At 45.9% G+C, this 23,373-nt stretch overlaps 1 protein-coding gene across 12 annotated transcripts in view; it reads left to right on the top strand.

Moving 5' to 3' along the window:
* Positions 1 to 23,373, top strand: part of lama2 (laminin, alpha 2) — a 143,707-nt gene that overhangs the window by 73,934 nt on the left and 46,400 nt on the right. For 9 of the 12 annotated variants that reach the window (XM_082976824.1, XM_082976827.1, XM_082976825.1 and 6 more), the window contains 7 exons: positions 13,309 to 13,520; positions 15,013 to 15,119; positions 15,435 to 15,698; positions 19,756 to 19,936; positions 20,166 to 20,302; positions 20,682 to 20,918; positions 22,584 to 22,727. In XM_082976824.1, the coding sequence (XP_082832950.1) occupies positions 13,309 to 13,520; positions 15,013 to 15,119; positions 15,435 to 15,698; positions 19,756 to 19,936; positions 20,166 to 20,302; positions 20,682 to 20,918; positions 22,584 to 22,727 (1,282 nt within the window). The remainder of the gene's footprint in view (positions 1 to 13,308; positions 13,521 to 15,012; positions 15,120 to 15,434; positions 15,699 to 19,755; positions 19,937 to 20,165; positions 20,303 to 20,681; positions 20,919 to 22,583; positions 22,728 to 23,373) is intronic. The other 3 variants (XM_082976831.1, XM_082976832.1, XM_082976836.1) reach the window with 1 other exon arrangement.

Raw genomic sequence — 23,373 nt, forward strand, 5'->3', positions numbered from 1 at the left:
ATATGAGTCCAAATTTAAGAATTTTGGTTCCAACCGCCGTGTCTTTGCGGTGAACGGATGATCTCCGCATATGTGGTTCCCACAGTGAAGAATGGAGGAGGAGGTGTGATGTTGTGGGGGTGCTTTGCTGGTGACACTGTCTGTGATTTATTTAGAATTCAAGGCACACTTAACCAGCATGGCCACCACAGCATTCTGCAGCGATACGCCATCCCATCTGGTTTGCGCTTAGTGGGACTATCATTTGTTTTTCAACCGGATAATGACCCAAAACACACCTCCAGGCTGTGTAAAGGCTATTTGACCAAGAAGGAGAGTGATGGAGTGCTGCATCAGATGACCTGGCCTCCACAATCATCCAACCTCAACCCAATTGAGATGATTTGGGATGAGTTGGACTGCAGAGTGAAGGAAAAGCAGCCAACAAGTGCTCAGCATATGTGGGAACTCCTTCAAGACTGTTGGAAAAGCATTCCTCATGAAGCTGGTTGAGAGAATGCCAAGAGTGTTCAAAGCTGTCATCAAGGCAAAAGGTGGCTACTTTGAGGAATATAAAATATAAGACTTTTTTGGTTACTACATGATTCTATATGTGTTATTTCATCATTTTGATGTCTTCACTGTTATTCTACAATGTAGAAAATATTAAAAATAAAGAAAAACTCTTGAATGAGTAGATGTTTAAACTTTTGACTGGTACTGTAAGACCCTTCGCTATGAGACTCGAAATTGAGCTCAGGTGCATCTGTTTCCATAAATCATCCTTGAGATGTTTCTATAACTTGATTGGAGTTCACTTGTGGTAAATTCCATTGATTGGACATGATTTAGAAAGAGTTAACTCCAATCAAGTTGTAGAAACATCTCAAGGATGATTTATGGAAACAGATGCACCTGAGCTCAATTTCGAGTCTCATAGCGAAGGGTCTGAATATTTATGTAAGCTATTTCTGTTTTTTATTTTTAATACATTTGCAAACATGTCTAAAAACCTGTTTTCGCTTTGTCATTGTGGTCTATTTTGTGTTGATTGCTGAGGAAATGGTTTTATTTAATACATTTTAGAATTAGGCTGTAACGCAACAAAATGTGGAAAAAGTCAAAGGGTCTATACTTTCCAAATGCATTGTAGGTCTATGTTCGGTATGTGATGCTGTGCAAGAGGACAGATGTAATCCACATGAAGAGAGAACTGTGTCAATAGGTTATAGATTGACCATAATTAGTCTTGTATTTCATTTAATTAAATGGATATCTTCTGATTTGATTATGCTCATGACTACTGGCAGTTTTAGATGATGTATTGTTCTCACACTGGTGACTAGTGCATTTCCATTGTTTGTTATTCATTACACATGCATTTCAAAAGCAGCCCATATGCCACTGTGGTCTTTTCTGGTTTGTCTGTTCAGTTCGGTTGCCATATGGTACTGTGTGCCTATGAAAGCCACTCATAAAAGCGTGGAGAATACAGATGGGTTCAGTTGATGTTTCAGAGCTGTGGGATCTTTCCCAGAGGCATCAGTAGACAAAGGACCAGCCTCTCTGGACCAGCGGAAAGATTGATCACTTAGTAGTCGGTGCCCGCAGTTCTGTTCTGAGGTCTCTTAATTTCATTTGCGACATAAATGCATCAGTTCTCTCTCTCTTTCTTTCTCTCACTCTCTCTCTATCTCTCTCTCTCGCTCTCTCTCTCTTTCTCTCTCTCTATCTATCTCAGAGAGACAGAGAGACAGAGGGATGGATTGTTGGTATTTCTACTTGCTGTGTGGTAGGTGTGGGTTTGATGGTAGGCCTTATGTCACTGCTGCAGGGCTTAGAGTCAGAAAACTGTCAAGGGGATGAGGTGAGGCAACACCCCTCTCTTTGACCCATACCCTCTGACAGATGGAGACAGGCTGCTGTGGGCACGCATGCCATCCCTGTGCTGCGCTGCCTTGCAGATTGCCCGCTCTGCTCTTCTCTTGATCTATAAAGCAAGAGGTGGGGTGAGGACGGATTTGGGTTCTGCGGGCCATACGGGAGACAGGGGGGACAGGAGCTCATTTACGCTACAGACAGACAGGATGGGGCCTCATCTATCATGGCTGCCTGTGAAGGGGGCCCCGGGGCCCGGCTTCTCTCCCAGGAGCTCTCTGAGAAATGGTGAAGTGAAGGACATTACAGAGGTGTGCTCTCATAATGTCCCTCTCCACACCTGGACCTACAGTACCTCTCTCTAGTCTAGTGAGAGTGAACTGAACTCTGGAATTGGAGCACTGTCTGCCTGATAACAAGTGCTCTGCTGCAGCACCAAGGAGGGTTAGTTGGTAATAATAGCTTTCTCCTCAACGCCGTCAAACTACTGCAATTCCTGGAAACAAATTGGCCGTCGGAGCTAAAAGAGGCGTGTGAAGAGGTCTCTCCCTCCCTGGGAAGCCGTTCTGCAGGGGCCAGGAGTACATTCTCCCAATCAAGTGCAGAGTTTCCAGTAATAAGATTATTGATTTGGGAAGAAGAGTCTATCCTGAGGAATCAACCAGCTAGAGCAGGGAAAGAGGTTTCACTTCACATTTTCTGGAAGCTGATCTGAGTGGCCAGGCGAACAGAGGGAAGCTGTCGATGAGAATACACAACATAAGCTTGGCTGATGAAAAGATAGATAGACACAGACTCTGCTTTCGATTGATAGACACAGACCTCCAATCCTGTGCCTATTCTCTGTCTGAGCCTCTGAGCTCCTTGAAACATATTAGTGTTTACGTTTAGTTTGGCAGCGAGTGGGCATGGATACCTGATCAAACCAGGGCCTGACAGATAGAGCGGTGTGCGTTGCCAGGCGTCTGCTTGGAGCCAAGAGGAAAAGCTGCAGATGTATTTATAGATAGGGAAGGCAGACACCTGGCGGGAGACATCAGTGTTCAAGACGGACCCTTCTTGTCTGTCCGAGAGAGCAGGGCGGCCAAGCTGCCAGGGAGAGTTCATGGGTGTGTAAATACATCAGACGGCACATTTGGTCAAGAATAGCCCCCTCACCCTCACCCAGTCAGGAACCACAGACCCAACTGGACTGGACTGAGTTGGATGTGGGTAATAGGGGTTTTCTTAGCGGATATGCCGTAGTTGCCTAGCTAACAAACTCCTTGCTCTGACCAAATGCTACGCCATGCCCACGGACGATAGTTTTTTCTCTGCAATGAGCCTGGATCTGAGTACCTCCCTGACTATTTCTAGAACTCAAACACATTCTAACCATTCTGATTGGTCCCAGAACACACGTGGGTAAAGCGGCCTTTTAGAAATGCGGATTTTGCTTTGATACTGACTGGTTAGAGATGATTAAATCGATGATGACTTTGTTTCGTACAACAGCCCTCGTTTTGACGTCACCACAAACGACTTCGTCGACGGCAGTCTCAGACTGAAGTATGTAGCGAACATAGAGCAGTGGAAGAATTCAGTCGTCAGGGAAATACAGAATATACAGTAGGCCTATCTCAGGGGTGGGCAACATACACACTGGGGGCGTGGGGGGATTATTATTTTGGGTTAAAAAACACTCCAGGGGTCACGACTTCCGCCGAAGTCGGTCCCTCTCCTTGTTCGGGCGGTGTTCGGCGGTCGACGTCACCGACCTTCTAGCCATCACTGATCCATATTTCATTTTCCATTGGTTTTGTCTTGTCTTCCTTCACACCTGGTTCCAATCCCATCAATTACATGTTGTGTATTTAACCCTCTGTTTCCCCTCATGTCCTTTGCGGAGATTGTTTTATTGTATGTCATTGTGCTAGTATGTGTTGGTGTGCGACAGGTTTTGTACCCACTTTGTTGTTTTTATATATTTTGGTTTTTGGAGTTTGGTCAGCACTTATTAAACGACTCCGTTTATACCAAGTTCGTTCTCCCGTACCTCAGACTCCTGGAGCGTGCCAGCCACCACCGGCCTGAGGAGAGACACATGGAATGGTAATCGGGGGGGAGCTGTAACCTGTAACATACCTCGTTCACTCTCCTCAGGACTTTAAATGGCCCCACAAACCGCGGATCCAGCATCCGACAGGGCAGGCGAAGGGGCAGGTTTCGGGTCGAGAGCCAGACCCGGTCCCCCGGTCCTCACTGCGGTGACGGTCTGCACCCACTTTCTGGCGCAGTACGGCGCGCTGAAGGTGGACATGGGCGGCCTCCCATGTTTCCTCCGTGCGCCAGAACCACTCGTCCACCGAAGGAGCCTCGGTCTGACTCTGATGCCAAGGAGCCAGAACCAGCTGATACCCCAATACACACTGGAAGGGAGAAAGGTTAGTGGAGGAGTGGCGTAGCGAGTTCTGGGCCATCTCTGCCCATGGCACGAACGCTGCCCACTCCCCCGGCCAGTCCTGGCAATAAGACCTCAGAAACCTACCCACATCCTGATTAACTCTCTCCACCTGCCCGTTACTCTCGAGGTGAAAACCTGAGGTAAGGCTGACCGAGACCCCCAGATGTTCCATGAACGCCTTCCAGACCCTCGACGTGAACTGGGGATCCCGATCAGACACTATATCCTCAGGCACCCCGTAGTGCCGGAGACGTGGGTAAATAGAGGCTCCGCAGTCTGTAGGGCCGTAGGGAGACCGGGCAACGGGAGAAGACGACAGGACTTAGAAAAACAATCCACAACGACCAGGATCGTGGTGTTACCCTGTGAAGGAGGAAGATCAGTCAGGAAATCCACCGACAGGTGCGACCATGGCCGTTGTGGAACGGGTAAGGGTTGTAACTTACCTCTGGGCAGGTGTCTAGGAGCCTTGCACTGGGCGCACACCAAGCAGGAGGAAACCCTCACGTCCTTAGCTAAAGTGGGCCACCAGTACTTCCCACTAAGACAGCGCACCGTCCAACCGATACCAGGATGACCAGAGGAGGGTGACGTATGGGCCCAATGGATCAGCCGGTCGTGGACAGCAGACGGAACGTACAGACGCCCAGCCGGACACTGAAGGGGAGCGGGCTCTGTATGCAACGCCTGCGCAATGTCCGCGTCCAGCTCCACACTACCGGTGCCACCAGGCAAGAGTCCGGGAGTATGGGAGTGGGATCCATGGGCCGCTCCTCTGTGTCATACAGCCGGGACAATGCGTCTGCCTTAACGTTCTGAGAGCCTGGTCGGTAGGAAAGGGTAAACACAAAACGGGTGAAAAACATGGCCCACCTTGCCTGGTGAGGGTTCCGTCTCCTCGCCGCCTGGATGTACTCCAGATTGTGGTGGTCAGTCCAGATGAGAAAAGGGTGTTTAGCCCACTCAAGCCAATGTCTCCACGCCTTCAAGGCCTTGACGACAGCCAACAGCTCCCGGTCCCCCACATCATAGTTTCGCTCCGCCGGGCTGAGCTTCTTCGAGAAGAAGGCACTGGGGCGGAGCTTAGGTAGCGTACCCGAGCGCTGAGAGAGCATCACTCCTATCCCAGCCTCGGACGCGTCCACCTCCACTATGAACACCAAAGAGGGATCCGGATGGGCCAACACGGGAGCCAAGGTAAACAGAGCCCTCGGGTGACTAAAAGCCCTGTCCGCCTCAGCTGACCACTGCAAGCGTACCGGGCCCCCCTTCAGCAGTGAGGTAATGGGAGCCGCCACCTGACCAAAACCCCGGATAAACCTCCGGTAGTAGTTGGCAAACACTAAGAACCGCTGCACCTCCTTTACCGTGGTGGGAGTCGGCCAATTACGCACGGCTGCAATGCGGTCACTCTCCATCTCCACCCCTGAAGTGGAAATGCGATACCCTAGAAAGGAGACAGACTGTTGGAAGAACAGGCATTTCTCAGCCTTGAAGTACAGGTCATGCTCCAACAGGCAACCAAGCACTCTGCGCACCAGGGACACATGCTCAGCGCGTGTAGCGGAGTATATCAAAATGTCATCAATATACACCACTACACCCTGCCCGTGCAGGTCCCTGAAAATCTCATCTACAAAGGCTTGGAAGACTGATGGCGCATTCATCAACCCGTACGGCATGGCGAGGTACTCATAATGCCCAGAGGTGGTACTGAAAGCCGTCTTCCACTCATCTCCCTCTCGGATACGCACCAGGTTGTAAGCGCTCCTGAGATCTACTTAAGTGAAGAAGCGCGCCCCGTGCATTGACTTTATTGCTGTGGCTATGAGCGGTAGCGGGTAGCTATACCTCACAGTGATCTGATTCAGACCCCGATAGTTAATACACAGGCGTAGACCTCCCTCCTTCTTCTTCACAAAAAATAAACTCGAGAAGGCGGGTGAAGTGGAGGACCGAATGTACCCCTGCCGCAGGGATTCAGAGACATATGTTTCCATAGCCTCAGTCTCCGCCTGTGAGAGGGGATACACGTGACTCCAAGAAAGTGTAGCGTCTACCAGGAGATCTATCACACAATCATCCCGTCGATGAGGTGGTAATTGAGTCGCCTTCTTTTTGGAGAAGGTGAGAGCCAAATCGGCATATTCAGGGGGAATGCGCACAGTGGAGACCTGGTCTGAATGTTCCACCATAGTAGCACCAACGGAAACCCCTAAACACCTACCTGAGCACTCTCGCGACCACCCCGTGAGAGCCCTCTGTGGCCAAGAAACAGTGGGGTTATGACAAGCTAACCAGGGTAGGCCCAGCACCAAGGAAGAGACTAATGCTCTCCGTATGATCCCCCTGCGTCACCATGCCCAACGGCGCGGTGACCTCCCTAATTAACCCTGACCCTAATGGTCGACTATCTAAGGCGTGAACGGGGAAGGGCACATCCACAGGAACAATAGGGATCCCTAACTATAGGCTAAAGCACTATCAATAAAATTCCCAGCTGCGCCTGAATCGATGAGCGCCTTAGGCTGGGAATGCGGGGAAAATTCAGGGAACATAACAGACACAAACATATGTACAACAGAGGGCTCTGGGTGAGAATGGTGCCAGCTCACCTGGGGTGACGCCAGAGCGCCCTGCCTGCTGCCTCGATTCCCAGAGGAACCAACCCGGCACCGACCGGCAGTGTGACCTCTGTGGCCACAGATGGTGCACGAGCGGGGACCCCCTCCGGTCTCCCTGCGCACCGCCCCTCCCAGCTCCATGGAGTCTGAGGTACGGGAGGTTCCTCCGCCCCCTCTGGACATCGAGGGGGTCCCGGTGTACTCCGTTCGTTCCATACTGGATTCGAGACGTCGGGCGAGGGGCCTTCAGTACCTCGTGGACTGGAAGGGGTATGGTCCGGAGGAGAGATGCTGGGTTCCGGTGGAGGACGTGTTGGATCCTTCGATGTTGCGAGATTTCCACCGTCTCCATCCGGATCGCCCTGCGCCTCGCCCGCCGAGTCGTCCCCGAGGTCGGTGCCTGGTGCAGCGCATCGGGGGGGGGGGGGGGGGTACTGTCACAACTTCCACCGAAGTCGGTCCCTCTCCTTGTTCGGGCGGTGTTCGCTGGTCGACGTTACCAACCTTCTAGCCATCACTGATCCATTTTTAATTTTCCATTGGTTTTGTCTTGTCTTCCTTCACACCTTGTTCCAATCCCATCAATTACATGTTGTGGATTTAACCCTCTGTTTCCCCTCATGTCCTTGTCGGAGATTGTTTTATTGTATGTGATTGTGCTAGTATGTGTTGGTGTGCGACGGGTTTTGTACCCACTTTGTTATTTTTATATATTTGGGTTTTTGGAGTTTGGTCAGCACTTATTAAACGACTCCGTTTATACCAAGTTCGTTCTCCCGTACCTCAGACTCCTATAACGGACCTATATATTTATATAAATTATAATGGACCTATATATTTATATAAATTATAATGGACCTATATATTTAAATAAATTATAACGGACCTATATATTTATATAAATTATAATGGACCTATATATTTATATAAATTATAACGGACCTATATATTTATATAAATTATAATGGACCTATATATTTAAATAAATTATAACGGAACTATATATTTTCAAATAACTGCCCTTTTTCTGGCCCGCAAATTGCTTTTGACAAACAAATCGTTCAGTGAAAAAAGAACTGTGGCGCTCTGCTGAATTGTTTTGTATCCCAATGTGGCCCTCGAGCCAAAATGATTGCCCACCCCTGGCCTATCTATATCATGAGATCATGGTGGATTATATACTGGATGACATCTTTATAATCATATTCCATATAAATGGTAAGAAAGGTCCATTTTACATTTCATATTTCCGTATTTTTACTCGTTACAAGAGTAAAGCTCACTACTTAACGTATGGCTGTGGTGTAGCGTCCTAGCCGTCTGGGTCCATGTAAACAGTAGAATGGTTATTATGCATGAAGTTACAAGTGTACAGAGAAATACACTGTTTGTACAAAACATTAGGAACACCTGCTCTTTCCATGACATAGACTGACCAGGTGAATCCAGGTGAAAGCTATGATCCCTTATTGATGTCACCTGTTAAATCCACTTCAAACAGTGTAGATGAAGGGGGGAAGACCGGTTAAATAAGGATTTTTAAGCCTTGAGACAATTGAGACATGGATTGTGTATGTGTGCCATTCAGAGGGTGAATGGGCAAGACAAAATATTTAAGTGGCTTTGAACGGGGCATGTTAGTAGGTACCAGGGGCACATGTTTGAGTGTGTCAAGAACTGCAACACTGCTGGATTTTTCACACTCAGTTTCCCATGTGTATCAAGAATGCTCCACCACTCAAAGTACATCCAGCCAACTTGACACAACTGTGGGAAGCATTGGAGTCAACATGGGCCAGCGTCCCTGAGGAATGCTTTCAACACCTTGTAGAGTCAGTCCATGCCCCGAAGGAATTGAGGCTGTTCCTAGGCTAAAGGGGGTCCAACTCAATTTTAGGAAGGTGTTCCTAATGTTTGGTACACTCAGTATACATGTGCAGTGTAAAGTTTGCATGCATAGAAACTCAGCACCCAGACTATGTAACGTGTATGCTGGGAGTCGGGAAGCAAGTTCAGAGAGTGTATTTAATAAATAAATTAACATAGAACAAAACAAGAAACACGGGTAGCGTACAGACATGAACACCGGAACAGAAACGGTAACACCTAGGGAAAGAACCAAAGGGAGTGACATATATAGGGAAGGTAATCAGGCAGGTGATGGAGTCCAGGTGAGTCTGATGAGGCGCTGGTGCATGTAACGATGGTGACAGGTGTGTGTAATAATGAGCAGCCTGGTGACCTCGAGTGCTGGAGAGGGAGTATACGTGACAAACTATCATGAAATATGTTGATCAGGACCAGTGTGAATTATACCGTGACATTCGGGGGTCTTTATTTTTTTCACGGGACCTCCTATATGTTTACATGCTTTCGCATGCACGAAATGTTTTGATAGGCTAACGTTACTTGATGAAGACATGCTGTTATAGCAGCTCTGTGCTTTTGTCTTGAAGCTAAAATGTAGCCTAATGTGTGTAGCCTACAGACAAGAATTTAAACCCTTTAATTTTCTGCACATAGGCCTTCATGCTTGTGAACTGTTGCATTATTCAAAAGTGTAATATGGTTTGGTTGCGTTATTCAATAGTGTAATATGTTTTTGTTGAATAGTTTGTGTTTACTGTCTAGTGGCTACTGTGATATTTATGGTCAATTTCAGCTGCGGACCAAGAATGTTGTATTGCCAGCCACAACGATACATAAGGCAAGGCCATACTGTGAATTGAAAAGTAGAATTCTCTTTCCTCACCCAGCTCCTCAGACTCTCCTTCGTATCTTGTAGTGGGAATAGGTATAATGACAGCTTCTTGAATCTCTCAATCAATCAGAGATCATTACAGCTGGCAGGCAGCATTGCCGCAAACAAATATGCTGGCTCTTAGATGGCAATCACCTCACTCTCTCCCAATTTGCCAGTGGATGCAGTTATTATTAGACGTTATAACATTAGAATTGTCGACAGCGAGAATGAATGGTGCTAGTCAAGGAACAATTGAGGCCTGGACAAATGTACTTGACTCTGTAAAGAATAATCTCAGCTAAAGCCCAACACATACACTGAACAAAAATACAGTGGTGGAAAAAGTACCCAATTGTCATACTTGAGTAAAAGTAAAGATGCCTTAATGGAAAATGACTCAAATAAAAGTGAAAGTCACCCAGTAAAATACTACTTGAGTAAAAGTATAAATGTATTTGGTTTTAAATATACTTACGTATCAAAAGTAAAAGTACAAGTATAAAACATTTAAAATTGCTTATATTAAGCAAACCAGATGGCACAATTACATTTTAATTGTATTTACAGATAGCCAGGGGCACACTACAACATGCAGATATCATTTACAAACAAAGCATTTTTGTTTAGTGAGTCCTCCTGATCAGAGGCAGTAGGGATGACCAGGGATGTGAGTTTAACCATTTTCCTGTCCTGCTGAGCATTCAAAATGTAACAAATACTTTTGAGTGTCAGGGAAAATGTATGGAGTAAAAAGTACATTATTTTCTTTAGGAATGTAGTGAAGTAAAAGTTGTGATAAATGTAAATAGTGAAGTAAAGTACAGATACCCCAAAAAACGACTTAAGTAGTACTTTAAAGTAGTTTTACTTATGCACTTTACACCACTGCAAAAATATAAATGCATACTCACCAGACATGTCACCGATTGAGCATGTATGGGATGCTCTGGATCAACGTGTACAACAGCCAATATCCAGAAACTTCACACAGCCATTGAAGAGGAGTGGAACAACATTCCACAGGCCACAATCAACAACCTGATCAACTCTATGCAAAGGAGATGTGTTGCGCTGCATGAGGCACATGGTGGTCACACCAGATACTGTCTGGTTTTCTGATCCACGCGTCTACCTTTTTTTAAGGTATCAGTGACCAACAGATGCATACAGTGGTTCCTCCTTTAAAAGTTGCGTCATACTGCAGCACACTTTGCAGGCTGCTGAAGCATTCTGTGGCACGTTATCTAATTGTCAACAATTTCTTTCTGTTAATGCAAGTGTGTGCTAGTTTGACCAACAGAGGGCATCTTTGAGAAGCATTTGATAGTTTTCCATATTGGCATTACCAGAAAATGTAAAACCGTTTTTGTAATAACATAGTATATGGGATTGATTTTAAGAAATTTGGCTTAATTAATTGTATTAATATTATGGTGTTTCTATTCCGAGAAAAACAAAACCCTCAGGGTTTCCGTTAGGATGGAATGGAAAATATGGCGCTGTACAACGTAACGGTCGGGAGTAGGCTACAGCATAAGTGGATTGGAGGATTTTAAATTGATGTCTAAGGGGCATAACATTTCCACACTTTAATTGTAGTGCAACCGAACTTTCAGTTGAGTGTATTTGCTCTTTGCCTTCTCTACTGGAAGTTGATGCTGTTGCTATGCAACCTCTTGCTAGCTAGTTAGCATAACAAATTACAAGTTAGACATTTTTCGACTTTGGGTGTGTTCTTAAATTCAATCTGGAGTGGCTGCATTTATGAGCGTTGTCATATTGTCCGTTTGTAAATTCAGACCGTTTCACTCTCGGAGCGCACACTGTACGTTCGAGCCGAGGAGTAGGGTTGATTTGAGCGTTCTGGCCTTACAACTGCAGTCAAGCACCCAAGCTAATGTTGGCTAGCTTGCGAGCTACTTCCAGACACAAATGAGACCACTCTGACCATTTTACTCACCCTAGCAGAGCTGGTTAGGCAGTTTTCGTGTTAACCAGAGCGTTGGTGACTGTAACTGTACTGCTGGAAACAATTTAATTACACTTTTTCCAACATTTACTGACACTGGCCATATTCAACGGGTGTTGAGCACTTGTAAATTCACTATTCTGCGCTCTGGTACACTCAGGCGAGAGTGCTCTGAAATCGGAGTAGATAGCCAGAGTGAATTTACGAAAGCAGCCGAATGTCCATTGAGAACTCACAACATGACTGTATTCCCAGTCATGTGACATCAATAGATTAGGTCCTAATGAATTTATTTCAATTGACTGATTTCCTTATATGAGCTGTAACTCAGTAAAATATTTTGAATCGTTCATATTTTTGTTCAGTATACAAATAAACAATCTAGAACGCTCAACACATACAAACTATATATACAGTATATACCTATTTTCATAATATATATACTTTCTGGCCCACGGGGAAGGGGTGGTATTAAGAGGGGGATGGATGTAAAAGCAACCTTGGATGTTTAGGGGGGGGAAGGGAGGGAAGGGTGGCGGGTGGAGACACGTCGGATGGGTGTGGTTGGGGAAATGGGATAGGATGTTACGGGTGGAGGCTCTTTCTTTTCAGTTTCCAAAGTAAAATGATTCAATAATTTGTACTTATTTACATTTTGCATGTTTGGTCATGATATCTGCATTAGTGCTGTCTACTCCCCAAGATACCCGCTTGATGGTTGAAATGAAATTACAGACACGTACTCACTGTTCCACGCCAATGGCTCCTTCTCACATAAGACAGTCAGAAGCAATAACATATTAAATTAATAAGTCTCCGGCGACTAAAGGAATCCGCCGCGCATGATATGGAATGATTACTTTTCCCATTTGCTATCATGCAGATAGAAGGGCGGTGTGGAGATAAGAATTGTAGCAACCATTTAACAAGGAAGGCACTAGAATGTATATCTTTATCAGGGCGGAACACGACTCGCTTCTGAGGAGATATATGGCGGGAAAAGCAGGACAGTGCAGATAAGAGTTGGTAGGGGGAATAGCGATATTTTCTGTGGCTTTGCGCGTTTGCCTTTTCAGATTCTTTCTCTGTGTTTTGACTGCCAATGATACTGGCTACTGCCCCCCTTATTGTCCCTACTGAATTTCGTGAATTATACACAAACTAAGTGTTCATGTTTGAAAAGGCAATTTCATAATTGAAGCCAGTTTCATCATTGAAGTAATTTTTGTGAAACCCTGAAGTGTCCGTGATATACAGCTGTGCATGCTGGATGTGATTGCTTTTTATCCAGTTTCACTGAGACATTTAGCCTTCTAGTGACTTGAAAAAGAACAGAGGCACAGTGACCATATGTCCATTTCTGTCATTTATACTGTGACTCTACTCATGGAAAACACATTCTCTTCATAGCTGAGCAGTGATCATTCAGTCCACTACGCACAGTACCCTCGCTCCTTCCTGCTCAAATTAGTCATGATAGGGCTATATTGTAACTAGGGACTGCGGTTATTCCTGGTCAGGACATAAGGTCAGGAAAGAAAAAATCTTGCCCTATCCAAACCTAGAACAAGGGCCCAGAGTTTCTCTTGGTCATGTCGTACAGTATGGCAAGGTAAAACTCAGGGCCCTAGCCACGAGTCATGATTTCCCTCTTCCTCTCTGGTCACTGTAGGTGCTCGAATGGCTACTTTGGTCAGCCGACGGTTAAGGGGGGCTCGTGCCAGCCCTGCCAGTGTAACGGTAACCTGGACCTGGCCTCACCGCGGAGCTGCGACCCTATCACCGGCTCCTGTCTGAGGTGTCGGGATGGCTACGGGGGAACCACCTGCGACACCTGCGCCGAGGGGTTCTACGGGGACGCCATCGAGGCCAAAAACTGCCAACGTGAGTATAAGAAGTACATGAGTATCAGAGCCTGCAGTACGTTAAAGCCCCTGTTCCTGTCTGTCTCCTTTGAAGAGCGGAGTGTTCCTGTAATGTTATGCGAGCGCTGCCTGTCTGCCTGCCTGCCTGACAGACAGCCTGCATGCCAGATGTGGCGGTGTCTTTGAAGATGTTTGGCTTTGAGAATATGAGAATGTGTGCAGATGGTGACTGTCTGTGTAAATCCACATAAACAACCTGTGTTGACTTACAAACTTCAATGCTCACCCCATAAAAGTTTATAATTCATCTGCCTCTCTGTTCTCAGCAGTACAGTCTGCGATGTTGATAATGTCTGGATGAAGATAACTAATTAGTCTCAGTTTACCAAAACAACCCATTTGACGATGATGCCAAGATAATTAAAAATGCATTACAGCTTATCACGGCTTATAGCCAAATTAATTATTGATTTATAACTCTTGATATACAGCTGCAATATGTTAAGATGACAAAGAAATTATAGAGGTATTGATAGTGATTGACAGTACATTAAGACTATAGACTGGTAAAGCACAATAGTTAAACATGCAGTTAATGCCTCTATAGACTTCTACAATAGAATGGAATAGCTGCCTTCATCTGCAGTGATAAAAGTTAGATGCACTACTTCCATTTTAAAGAAATCTGTAGAATGAAAAAAGTAGGTTGGTGAGAAGAAGTCCATTTTCGCTGAGTTAGTCTGGCTGTCCTAACTGATTAAAGTGGTGGTGGGGCATTTTGGGCGGACATGGAGTAATCAACATTAGGAATGCAGAAACAGGGCCGTCGTTGATGGAAATTGCCCATGCTATCATGGTGGCAGGGAAAACAAGTTGATGATCATTGTCACAGATCTCTGCAACATAATGTGGCTGATGCACAGTGTAATCTTGTTGCTGGTTTCAGTGTGTGATGAAACCATCGTTCTCTCTTTCTCTCAGACAGTCCGAATTAAAAACTTGACCCACTTTAGATCCCATCTGGACTCCATGCTGTCAGGATGAGAAAGGCAGTATTACAACTCAGACTCATTCCAACCTGTTAAACATTGAATAAATGCAGGCATTTTTAAACCTTACGTGGGCGACTGAGCACAGTACAAAGACAGGGGAAAAAGCAGATGTCCCCTCCAACGAGTCCTATAGGAAACCATCTGTGCCTGTGTTTTCTCTTGCAGATCACTAGGACTTTTTAAAGTAAATAATGAGCCGGTTATACAATGCAAATGTGTTCCTGTGTACTCTGTATGAGTTGCGTACTCTGTATGAGTTGATGACAATAGACAGTAGTACTGCACAGCAATAGGACAGACGAGAACAAGAGGATATAGTTGTACTGTACAGTGCATTTAACTGAGAGGGCCTTGCTGGGGGCTGAACTTAGACTGATCCTTGTTATTCTAAATCTGATTCATTCAACTGATAAACCCCTCCTCCCTCTCCTCCTCCCCACCCCTCTCATTGGTCTACAGATTGCCAGTGTCACAACAATGGCTCTGTGTCGGAGGTCTGCCACCAGGAGAATGGGCAATGCCAATGCAAGCAGCATGTGGTGGGACGGCAGTGTGATGAGTGCATGGTAGGTCACCAAAGTATCAGCTGTCATTCCGAATCAGGTCAATTCGGTCACAATGTCATTTTATCATTGGGATACCCATAAAAAGGTGGACAATCTATGGGGACATTTCAAATCAGTTACTGCGTCAGATACTGTTGATTAGCAACGCTGATGTCTGAAGTTTAACCAATTTTTCACTCGGGTGTTTGGTTTCACAAATATATTGTCATCTAAATATTTCCCAAAGTTTCAGGGTGACGACCTCATTTATACTCAGTACCTCAGACATTCACAGATAACTAACTTCCTGCTCCTCACTGCTCCTGGTGAATGAAGCCCAACTGTTGGTGGGATGCAGAGGAGCAGGTGTGTAAGCCGTGCTCCTGCAGCCGTACAGGGGCCATGTCCCAGCGCTGCGACCTGGAGGGACGTTGTATCTGTAAGCCCGGCTTTGTGGGCCGTCGCTGCGACCTGGGTCGCCAGGGTTACGAGCGTCGGGAGACGCGCAGGCCAATAGAGAGGGTCCGGCTGCAGCAGGTCCAGCGCTGGGGCTCGTCCCGCTCTGGGGGCTGTCCCAGGGCAGCCTATCGCACCTCAGCGGTAAAGACAGTAAAGATTTGCAGCACTGAGTGTTTTAGTGTGTTAGTGTGCTGTGATGTTTCCCAAGCCTGCCCAGCCAACCAACCCACCCACCCTCCAACCACCCACCCACCCACCCACCCACCCACCAACCCACCCACCGACCAACCCAACCACCCACCCACCCACCAACCAAGCCTGCCCAACCAACCCACAGGGTCCATAGTTATAATTTTGGCTCACCCAGCCACAACGAACATGTCCAGCCCAGACCCTGACTATATGTGACTGCAACCTGACCCCACTTCAAACCTGACCATATAGGCCTTCTCTGACTGACCACAACTGACCACTCACCATCTTCCGAACAGAACAGATCTGATGTGTACTGGCTGGACCACAGCATGACTCTAACCTGACCTGAGCTGACATGACACATTGCCTGGTCAGCAGTAAGCCTCTGACCTTAATGACTGTATGTGAATCAGCCTGACTCTCCACTCATCTTAGCCTCTGCTTTCTGCTCAGGTTTCACCTGGACCTGTCACTGAATAACCTTGTGTGATACAGGCTGCACATACTAACACATATTTTAATTGAGCTAGAATTGTACGTATATGAACTAGCTGAACGTTTAGTCCATAACATGAAAAATGAAATACTATTAATATAATTGTGTGGTGAAGAACAGCATTCTTTAGATATACAGATGTAGGATCTTAATTTGACCCATGTTGTAGCAGCAAAATAATCCTTCAGCAACAGGATTTGCATGTTTAGTCCATAACATGAAAAATGAAATACTATTAATATAATTGTACAGGTTTTTAGTGAATTTGTGTAAATCACAAAGCTCATCTGCATTTTCTGCGGTGCAGGAATGCAATTCTCAGCAGCAAACGAGTGATCCAATTAAGATTCTATGTTTGTACTGTACAGCTAAATGTAATTGTAAATCCTTGAGGCATTGAAGAAATACTTTAATGCACAGTGGGATTCAGTCACATAGTAGTCTACATTGTAAAGAGGTGATTGAGGATTCTTGGAAATATCCAGCCCCCGCTAGACCCTTCAATTGACGTGAGATCTCTTCATAAGTTGTTGTTTTTTAATATTGCCCTCTTATCAAGCCAGCTCTTTACGTTGTGATAGTTCATTATTCAGCCATTCTTACGGCATTCATCTTAATTGAAGTCTTATTTAAAAGTTCTGTTTTTTCACCTTGGTCAGTGGCAGTGTTCGGGAAGCTACTCTGAAAATGTAGTGTACCAAGCTACCAATTACTTCACACTTGAAGTAAAAGCCACACTAAAGCTACCCTTAAGAAAAACATGGTTTACTTACCTTAATTTGATTTAAAAAAGTAGTTTGCTCCAAACTACTTCGTGAACAATTATCATATGTAAATCTGAAATGTCATAGACTACAAATTGCAAGAACAGATCACTGTAGTATATAACATATTATGTTAACAGAATGTGTCATTTAACCTATTAAACACAAAAATTAGGTTTCAAGTGAGAATTAGCCAGGTCTGATGCTGAAAAAATTAAGGCAATGATTGCCTACTTCACTCATATTGTGTGCAACGCTAACACACCAGGCTGGAACCATGCTACACACAACCACATTACACACAACCACGCTACACACAACCACGCTATACACAACCACATTACACACAACCACGCTACACACAACCACATTACACACAACCACGCTACACACAACCACGCTACACACAACCACGCTACACACAACCACGCTATACACAACCACATTACACACAACCACGCTACACACAACCACATTACACACAACCACGCTACACACAACCACGCTATACACAACCACATTACACACAACCACGCTACACACAACCACATTACACACAACCATGCTACACACAACCACATTACACACAACCACGCTACACACAACCACGCTATACACAACCACGCTACACACAACCACGCTACACACAACCACATTACACACAACCACGCTACACACAACCACATTACACACAACCACGCTACACACAACCACGCTATACACAACCACGCTATACACAACCACACTACACACAACCACGCTACACACAACCACGCTACACACAACCACGCTACACACAACCACATTACACACAACCACATTACACACAACCACGCTACACACAACCACGCTACACACAACCACATTACACACAACCACATTACACACAACCACGCTACACACAACCACGCTACACACAACCACGCTACACACAACCACATTACACACAACCACATTACACACAACCACGCTACACACAACCACATTACACACAACCACATTTCACACAACCACATTACACACAACCACATTACACACAACCACGCTACACACAACCACGCTACACACAACCACATTACACACAACCACGCTACACACAACCACGCTACACACAACCACGCTATACACAACCACATTACACACAACCACGCTACACACAACCACATTACACACAACCACATTACACACAACCACGCTTCACACAACCACATTACACACAACCACACTACACACAACCACATTACACACAACCACGCTACAAACAACCACGCTACACACAACCACACTACACACAACCACACTACACACAACCACACTACACACAACCACATTACACACAACCACGCTACACACAACCACGCTACACACAACCACGCTACACACAACCACATTACACACAACCACATTACACACAACCACGCTACACACAACCACATTACACACAACCACATTACACACAACCACATTACACACAACCACGCTATACACAACCACATTACACACAACCACATTACACACAACCACATTACACACAACCACATTACACACAACCACGCTACACACAACCACGCTACACACAACCACATTACACACAACCACGCTACACACAACCACGCTATACACAACAACATTACACACAACCACGCTATACACAACCACATTACACACAACCACATTACACACAACCACGCTTCACACAACCACATTACACACAACCACACTACACACAACCACATTACACACAACCACGCTACAAACAACCACGCTACACACAACCACACTACACATAACCACATTACACACAACCACATTACACACAACCACGCTACACGCAACCACGCTACACACAACCACACTACACACAACCACACTACACATAACCACATTACACACAACCACACTACACACAACCACGTTAAACACAAACATGCTACACATACATGCATTATTCTTTAGCTGTGCTGACAAGAGTACGCAGGCACTTCTCACACACAGACGTCAGTCATCCTTAACACAACACCTGGTTGCTGCTCAGGCGCTAACCGCTCTCTGTCAATCAATCAGCCATCCATTTCCGTTCCCGCCTCCGAGACAACTGGATCTACATGGGGTGGTGGAAGCATCCCACCAGGACTCCCAGCACCCCCAGAGAGAGCTCCCCGGAGGGTGGGGGAGGGGGGGGGGGGTGGGGGGGGGAGAGGCCCAGGGATGCGTAGTACCTACCACCGTCACCATTCCTTCCTGTTGAAGGGAGAATAATGCAGCTTGCCAGCCAGGCAGGAGCTGTTGGCTCCTCATATAATCAGATTCATATCGAACCATCTGTCTCTGGCTGCCTCTTTCCCCGTCGCCTCGCCTTCTATAGCTACAATTCCCATTTACTTATTCACCACATGTTGCTGCATTTATAATGAGACATGGACATTTCCTCTGCCCGTTGCACGGAGAAATTAGTGTATATAAGATTATGTTTTGTACTTCTAATATTTTGTATATCCTCACCATCAATTGAGTTGTTACTATTGTTACTACGGTTCAAATAATGTTTTCTCGTACAGAGACGTTATTGTGTGCTGTGTGTTCTTGAAAACTTTGTCTGAAGTATTGAGCTGTGTGTTTTTCAGTGTTTGCAGTGTGTCACTGTGTGCTGTACTTGTTTGCTGTGGTAATAACACCCTATGTCTGTCTATGACAGCTCTATGGAGTCCCTGAATGACCTCAGTATCTCTGTGCTGTCCCCCAGCCCCAGACTTATGGCATTCAGTCCGCTGGAGTCTGTGTCCCCTGCAACTGTAACTCCTTTGGGTCCAAGTCCTTTGACTGTGACGAGTCGGGCCAGTGCCGGTGCCAGCCTGGTGTCACTGGGCCCAAGTGTGACCGATGCGCTCCAGGACACTTCAACTTCCAGGAGGGTGGCTGCGCACGTAAGAACTGACTGCCATCTAACTGATTGATGTCTGCAAATAACCTTTAGTCAGTACAATACATGAATACATCTTCTTTAGACTTGATTACTGCGTTCCTTGATGTTAAATGCTCGATGACCTCAAAGCAAAAAGGGTATTTTCTCTCTTCCAGTTTTAATGGAAAGTTGTGGTGCTGAGCCTATTCTGTTGTTTTGAGTGGAGTTTGTTTTTCCTGCCCCTTTCCCAGCGTGCCAGTGCGCCCATGTGGGAAATAATTGCGATGCCAACACGGGACAGTGTGTCTGCCCTCCCAACACGGTGGGGGAGAGATGTGACAAATGTGCACCCAATCACTGGGGTCAAGATATGATGGCGGGCTGCAAGGTACACCTTACTTCACCTCATCTCACGCCACTCCCCTCCAAACTGGTCCTGTCTGGCTCTTTCCTGGAGTTAGGCCTATTCTTTTGTTGATAACAAATGCTCATTAAAAAGGTTTAGCAAAATAACTTCAACTTTTATAGTACAGAACATTCACAAAATAGAAATTAAAACCGTGCTTTGAGATTTAATGGGGAAACACATCATAGGATTACTGCTGTGACGATATGTATAATTCATTTTGCAGCTAATGTTTTAACCCGCTTTGTGGAAAGTTTGTGCATTGTTTACTATATGAAGCTGATGGATTAACCCTTTCTGACTGGGTATTGATTAATATAATGGTACATTGATTATGAATACTTGACAATCTCCTCCACAGGCCTGTGGCTGTAACCAGGTGGGCTCAGTGACCCAGCAGTGTAACCCCAACACAGGCTGCTGCATGTGCCGGGACCAGTTCCAGGGAGAGAAGTGCAGCGAGTGTAAGCTGGGCTACCGGGACTTCCCACAATGCATTTCCTGCGAATGCAACGTGGCCGGTTCGGACAGCCAGACCTGTGATGCAGACCAGGATGTGTGCGCCTGTGCAGACAGGACTGGACAATGTAGCTGCAAGGTAACCCACAACCATCAGTTGATTGCAGTCTACTCTATTTACTATCTATATACTCTACTATTATCACCTAAAATATTCATCACAGGATGCTGTGTCAAGTGATTGCATCAGACTTCTCCAAATAAGTGACAGCAAGAAACTACAATGAAATTCTCCCAAAAGAAACCAAAGCCAGCTCTCCTGGCACCTCCCTGATGTCTAGCCAGCACTGACTTATCAAAGTAGCTTTCACTACCAGTTTCACATCTTAAACTTGGAGTTACATAGCGTAACTAGGTCTGTGTTTTCTAAGCCTCACTGCAATTACCTGTAAATGTCCCATTAGAGTGACTAAGGCTGATTGCCCCATATAGCCTATGTTTCAATAGCAGCACTCTAGCTCTCCGTACCTACCTAGTACCTTCCCTATCTGGGCTCAGCATAGGGCCTGTCGCCATCCTCTGCCTGGTTGCCAGCATTGAACCAACCAAGAGCCAGGCAAACAAAACCCAGGCAGGCAGGGTAGCGTCTGTGTGTGTATCTGTGTGGGGGAGGAAGTGTGAGATGGAAATAGACCTGACGTGGGGGGAAGGCATTCAGATTAGCTAGCGCCAGGCAGGCAGGCAGGCGGGCGTCGCCATCCTCGGCTCCGTGCCTCACAGTGACAGCGCTGTGACATTGTGACAGGCTGTCACATAGGGCCAGCTATGAGAGGTGATGACTCTCATTGAGAGAGAGAGAGAGAGAGAGAGAGAGAGAGAGAGAGAGAGAGAGAGAGAGAGAGAGAGAGAGCGCTTTCTACTCTGACGTAAAGGTGACATATGCAGAAGGTTGTTGTTGTTGGGTCTCTTGTTGTACTGTTGTGTGTGTGCGTCTTCCCTCGCTGGCTGTTTATTTTAGACTACTGGGATGGAAGGATAGAGATAAGAGGTTGATGGGGTTTAGGGATGTTAGTGAAGGTCACAGTGATGGACAGGGACTGGAGGGGTGATGGACACGGTGATGGGGTGGCGTGGCTCTGTGTGTTAACATGAAGCCATGGCAATAGAATTTCTGGCATCCTTAGCATCCTCCTTAAAGTTGAACCCACAGACTGGTATGTAAACAAAGTGTTTATATGTAGTTCATGGCACAACCAATGTCTGTTGTGAATGCGGCTTCTCAGTTCTGGATGCTTTGGGAGTGTATTAGCTAGGGGAAAGCATCAGGTAAAATAGAAGGGAAAAGTTCCATATGAAATTGTGTTTTTTGGTGTGATGCACTGTTATCAGGGCTGTCACTGTGTGTGTCTGCTGTACGCGGGGTTATGCCCCTTATCATTCCTTCTCAGACACATGTCACTGTGGTACACATACACAGTAGCCCCTTTGACATGCACCTACTGTATCTACACACATGGCTGCCTTTGGATTCTTGTGAATATCACCTTCTTTGATCAGTCCAGAGCAGAATAGGCGAAGAGCACAAGAGATGTTACTTTTTCTGTCACTGTTATTTATAGCTTGGCTCTGTCTTAAATCAAATATCTCTCTAGGCCTATATTATCTTTGCAAATCTATTCAGATTGATTTTGTATTTGTTCTTATGTATACTTTACTGAAAACGTCCTTTTTTTTGTGGACAATATTGGTCATCTGCCATTTTGGACTTGGACTGTGTCTTAATTCCTGAATGTTCGGTCCCCAGGTGAATATACAGGGTCTGAAGTGTGACCAGTGCAAGTCGAGGACTTTCGGCCTGAGCACAAGCAACCCACTTGGCTGCAGTCAGTGTTACTGCTTTGGCATGACCAGCACCTGTACTGAGGCACAGGGCCTCATCCGCATGTGGGTAAGTCAAGTCATGAAGAAATGTGACAGAAATCCACACGCAGCACACATCTACACATGTATTCCCCATCACATGCAAGTCCACCCACACACAGGTACTGTATTCATACACAAACGTACAGCAACTGTGAGTGCACCCACATCATGCAGCACCCACACGCACACAGAGACAAACGCATATAATATGAATAATGTTCTGTGCCAGTGGTCACCAACCGGTCGATCTCCAAGGCTTTCCTAGTCAAAGACCAAATATTTCTGTAAAAAGCCAAATGATAAAGCCTTCCTTTCTTATTTTCTTATTCGTTTCGCGCTGTTTGAGGTAGGTGCAATTGATTTAGCTTCCCTGCGCGCCGGGTAGGCAAAGTGTTCCCGTTTTGAACCATTTCATGTGTCTGAAAGTACAAATTCCCATCTATCCGACTGACCCGGAGAGCAAAGTCAATTCATAGGCCTACCACTGGCTAACTAGATAGCTCAGATCACCGTGTCTGCAGCTTTCACGAGCCCACTGAGAATTTGATAGCCGACAGAGAGACTGAGAGAGAGTGCTGCTGTTTTTTGAATGATTTAATATTAACATTTTTATTCAGCACTGTCAACACTTCATTCAACACTTTTATAAGCCATAAAATGCCCTGTGCCGA

The sequence above is a fragment of the Salmo salar genome, chromosome 06, assembly GCF_965601325.2.
Source record: "Salmo salar chromosome 06, fSalSal1, whole genome shotgun sequence".
NCBI lineage: Eukaryota > Metazoa > Chordata > Actinopteri > Salmoniformes > Salmonidae > Salmo > Salmo salar.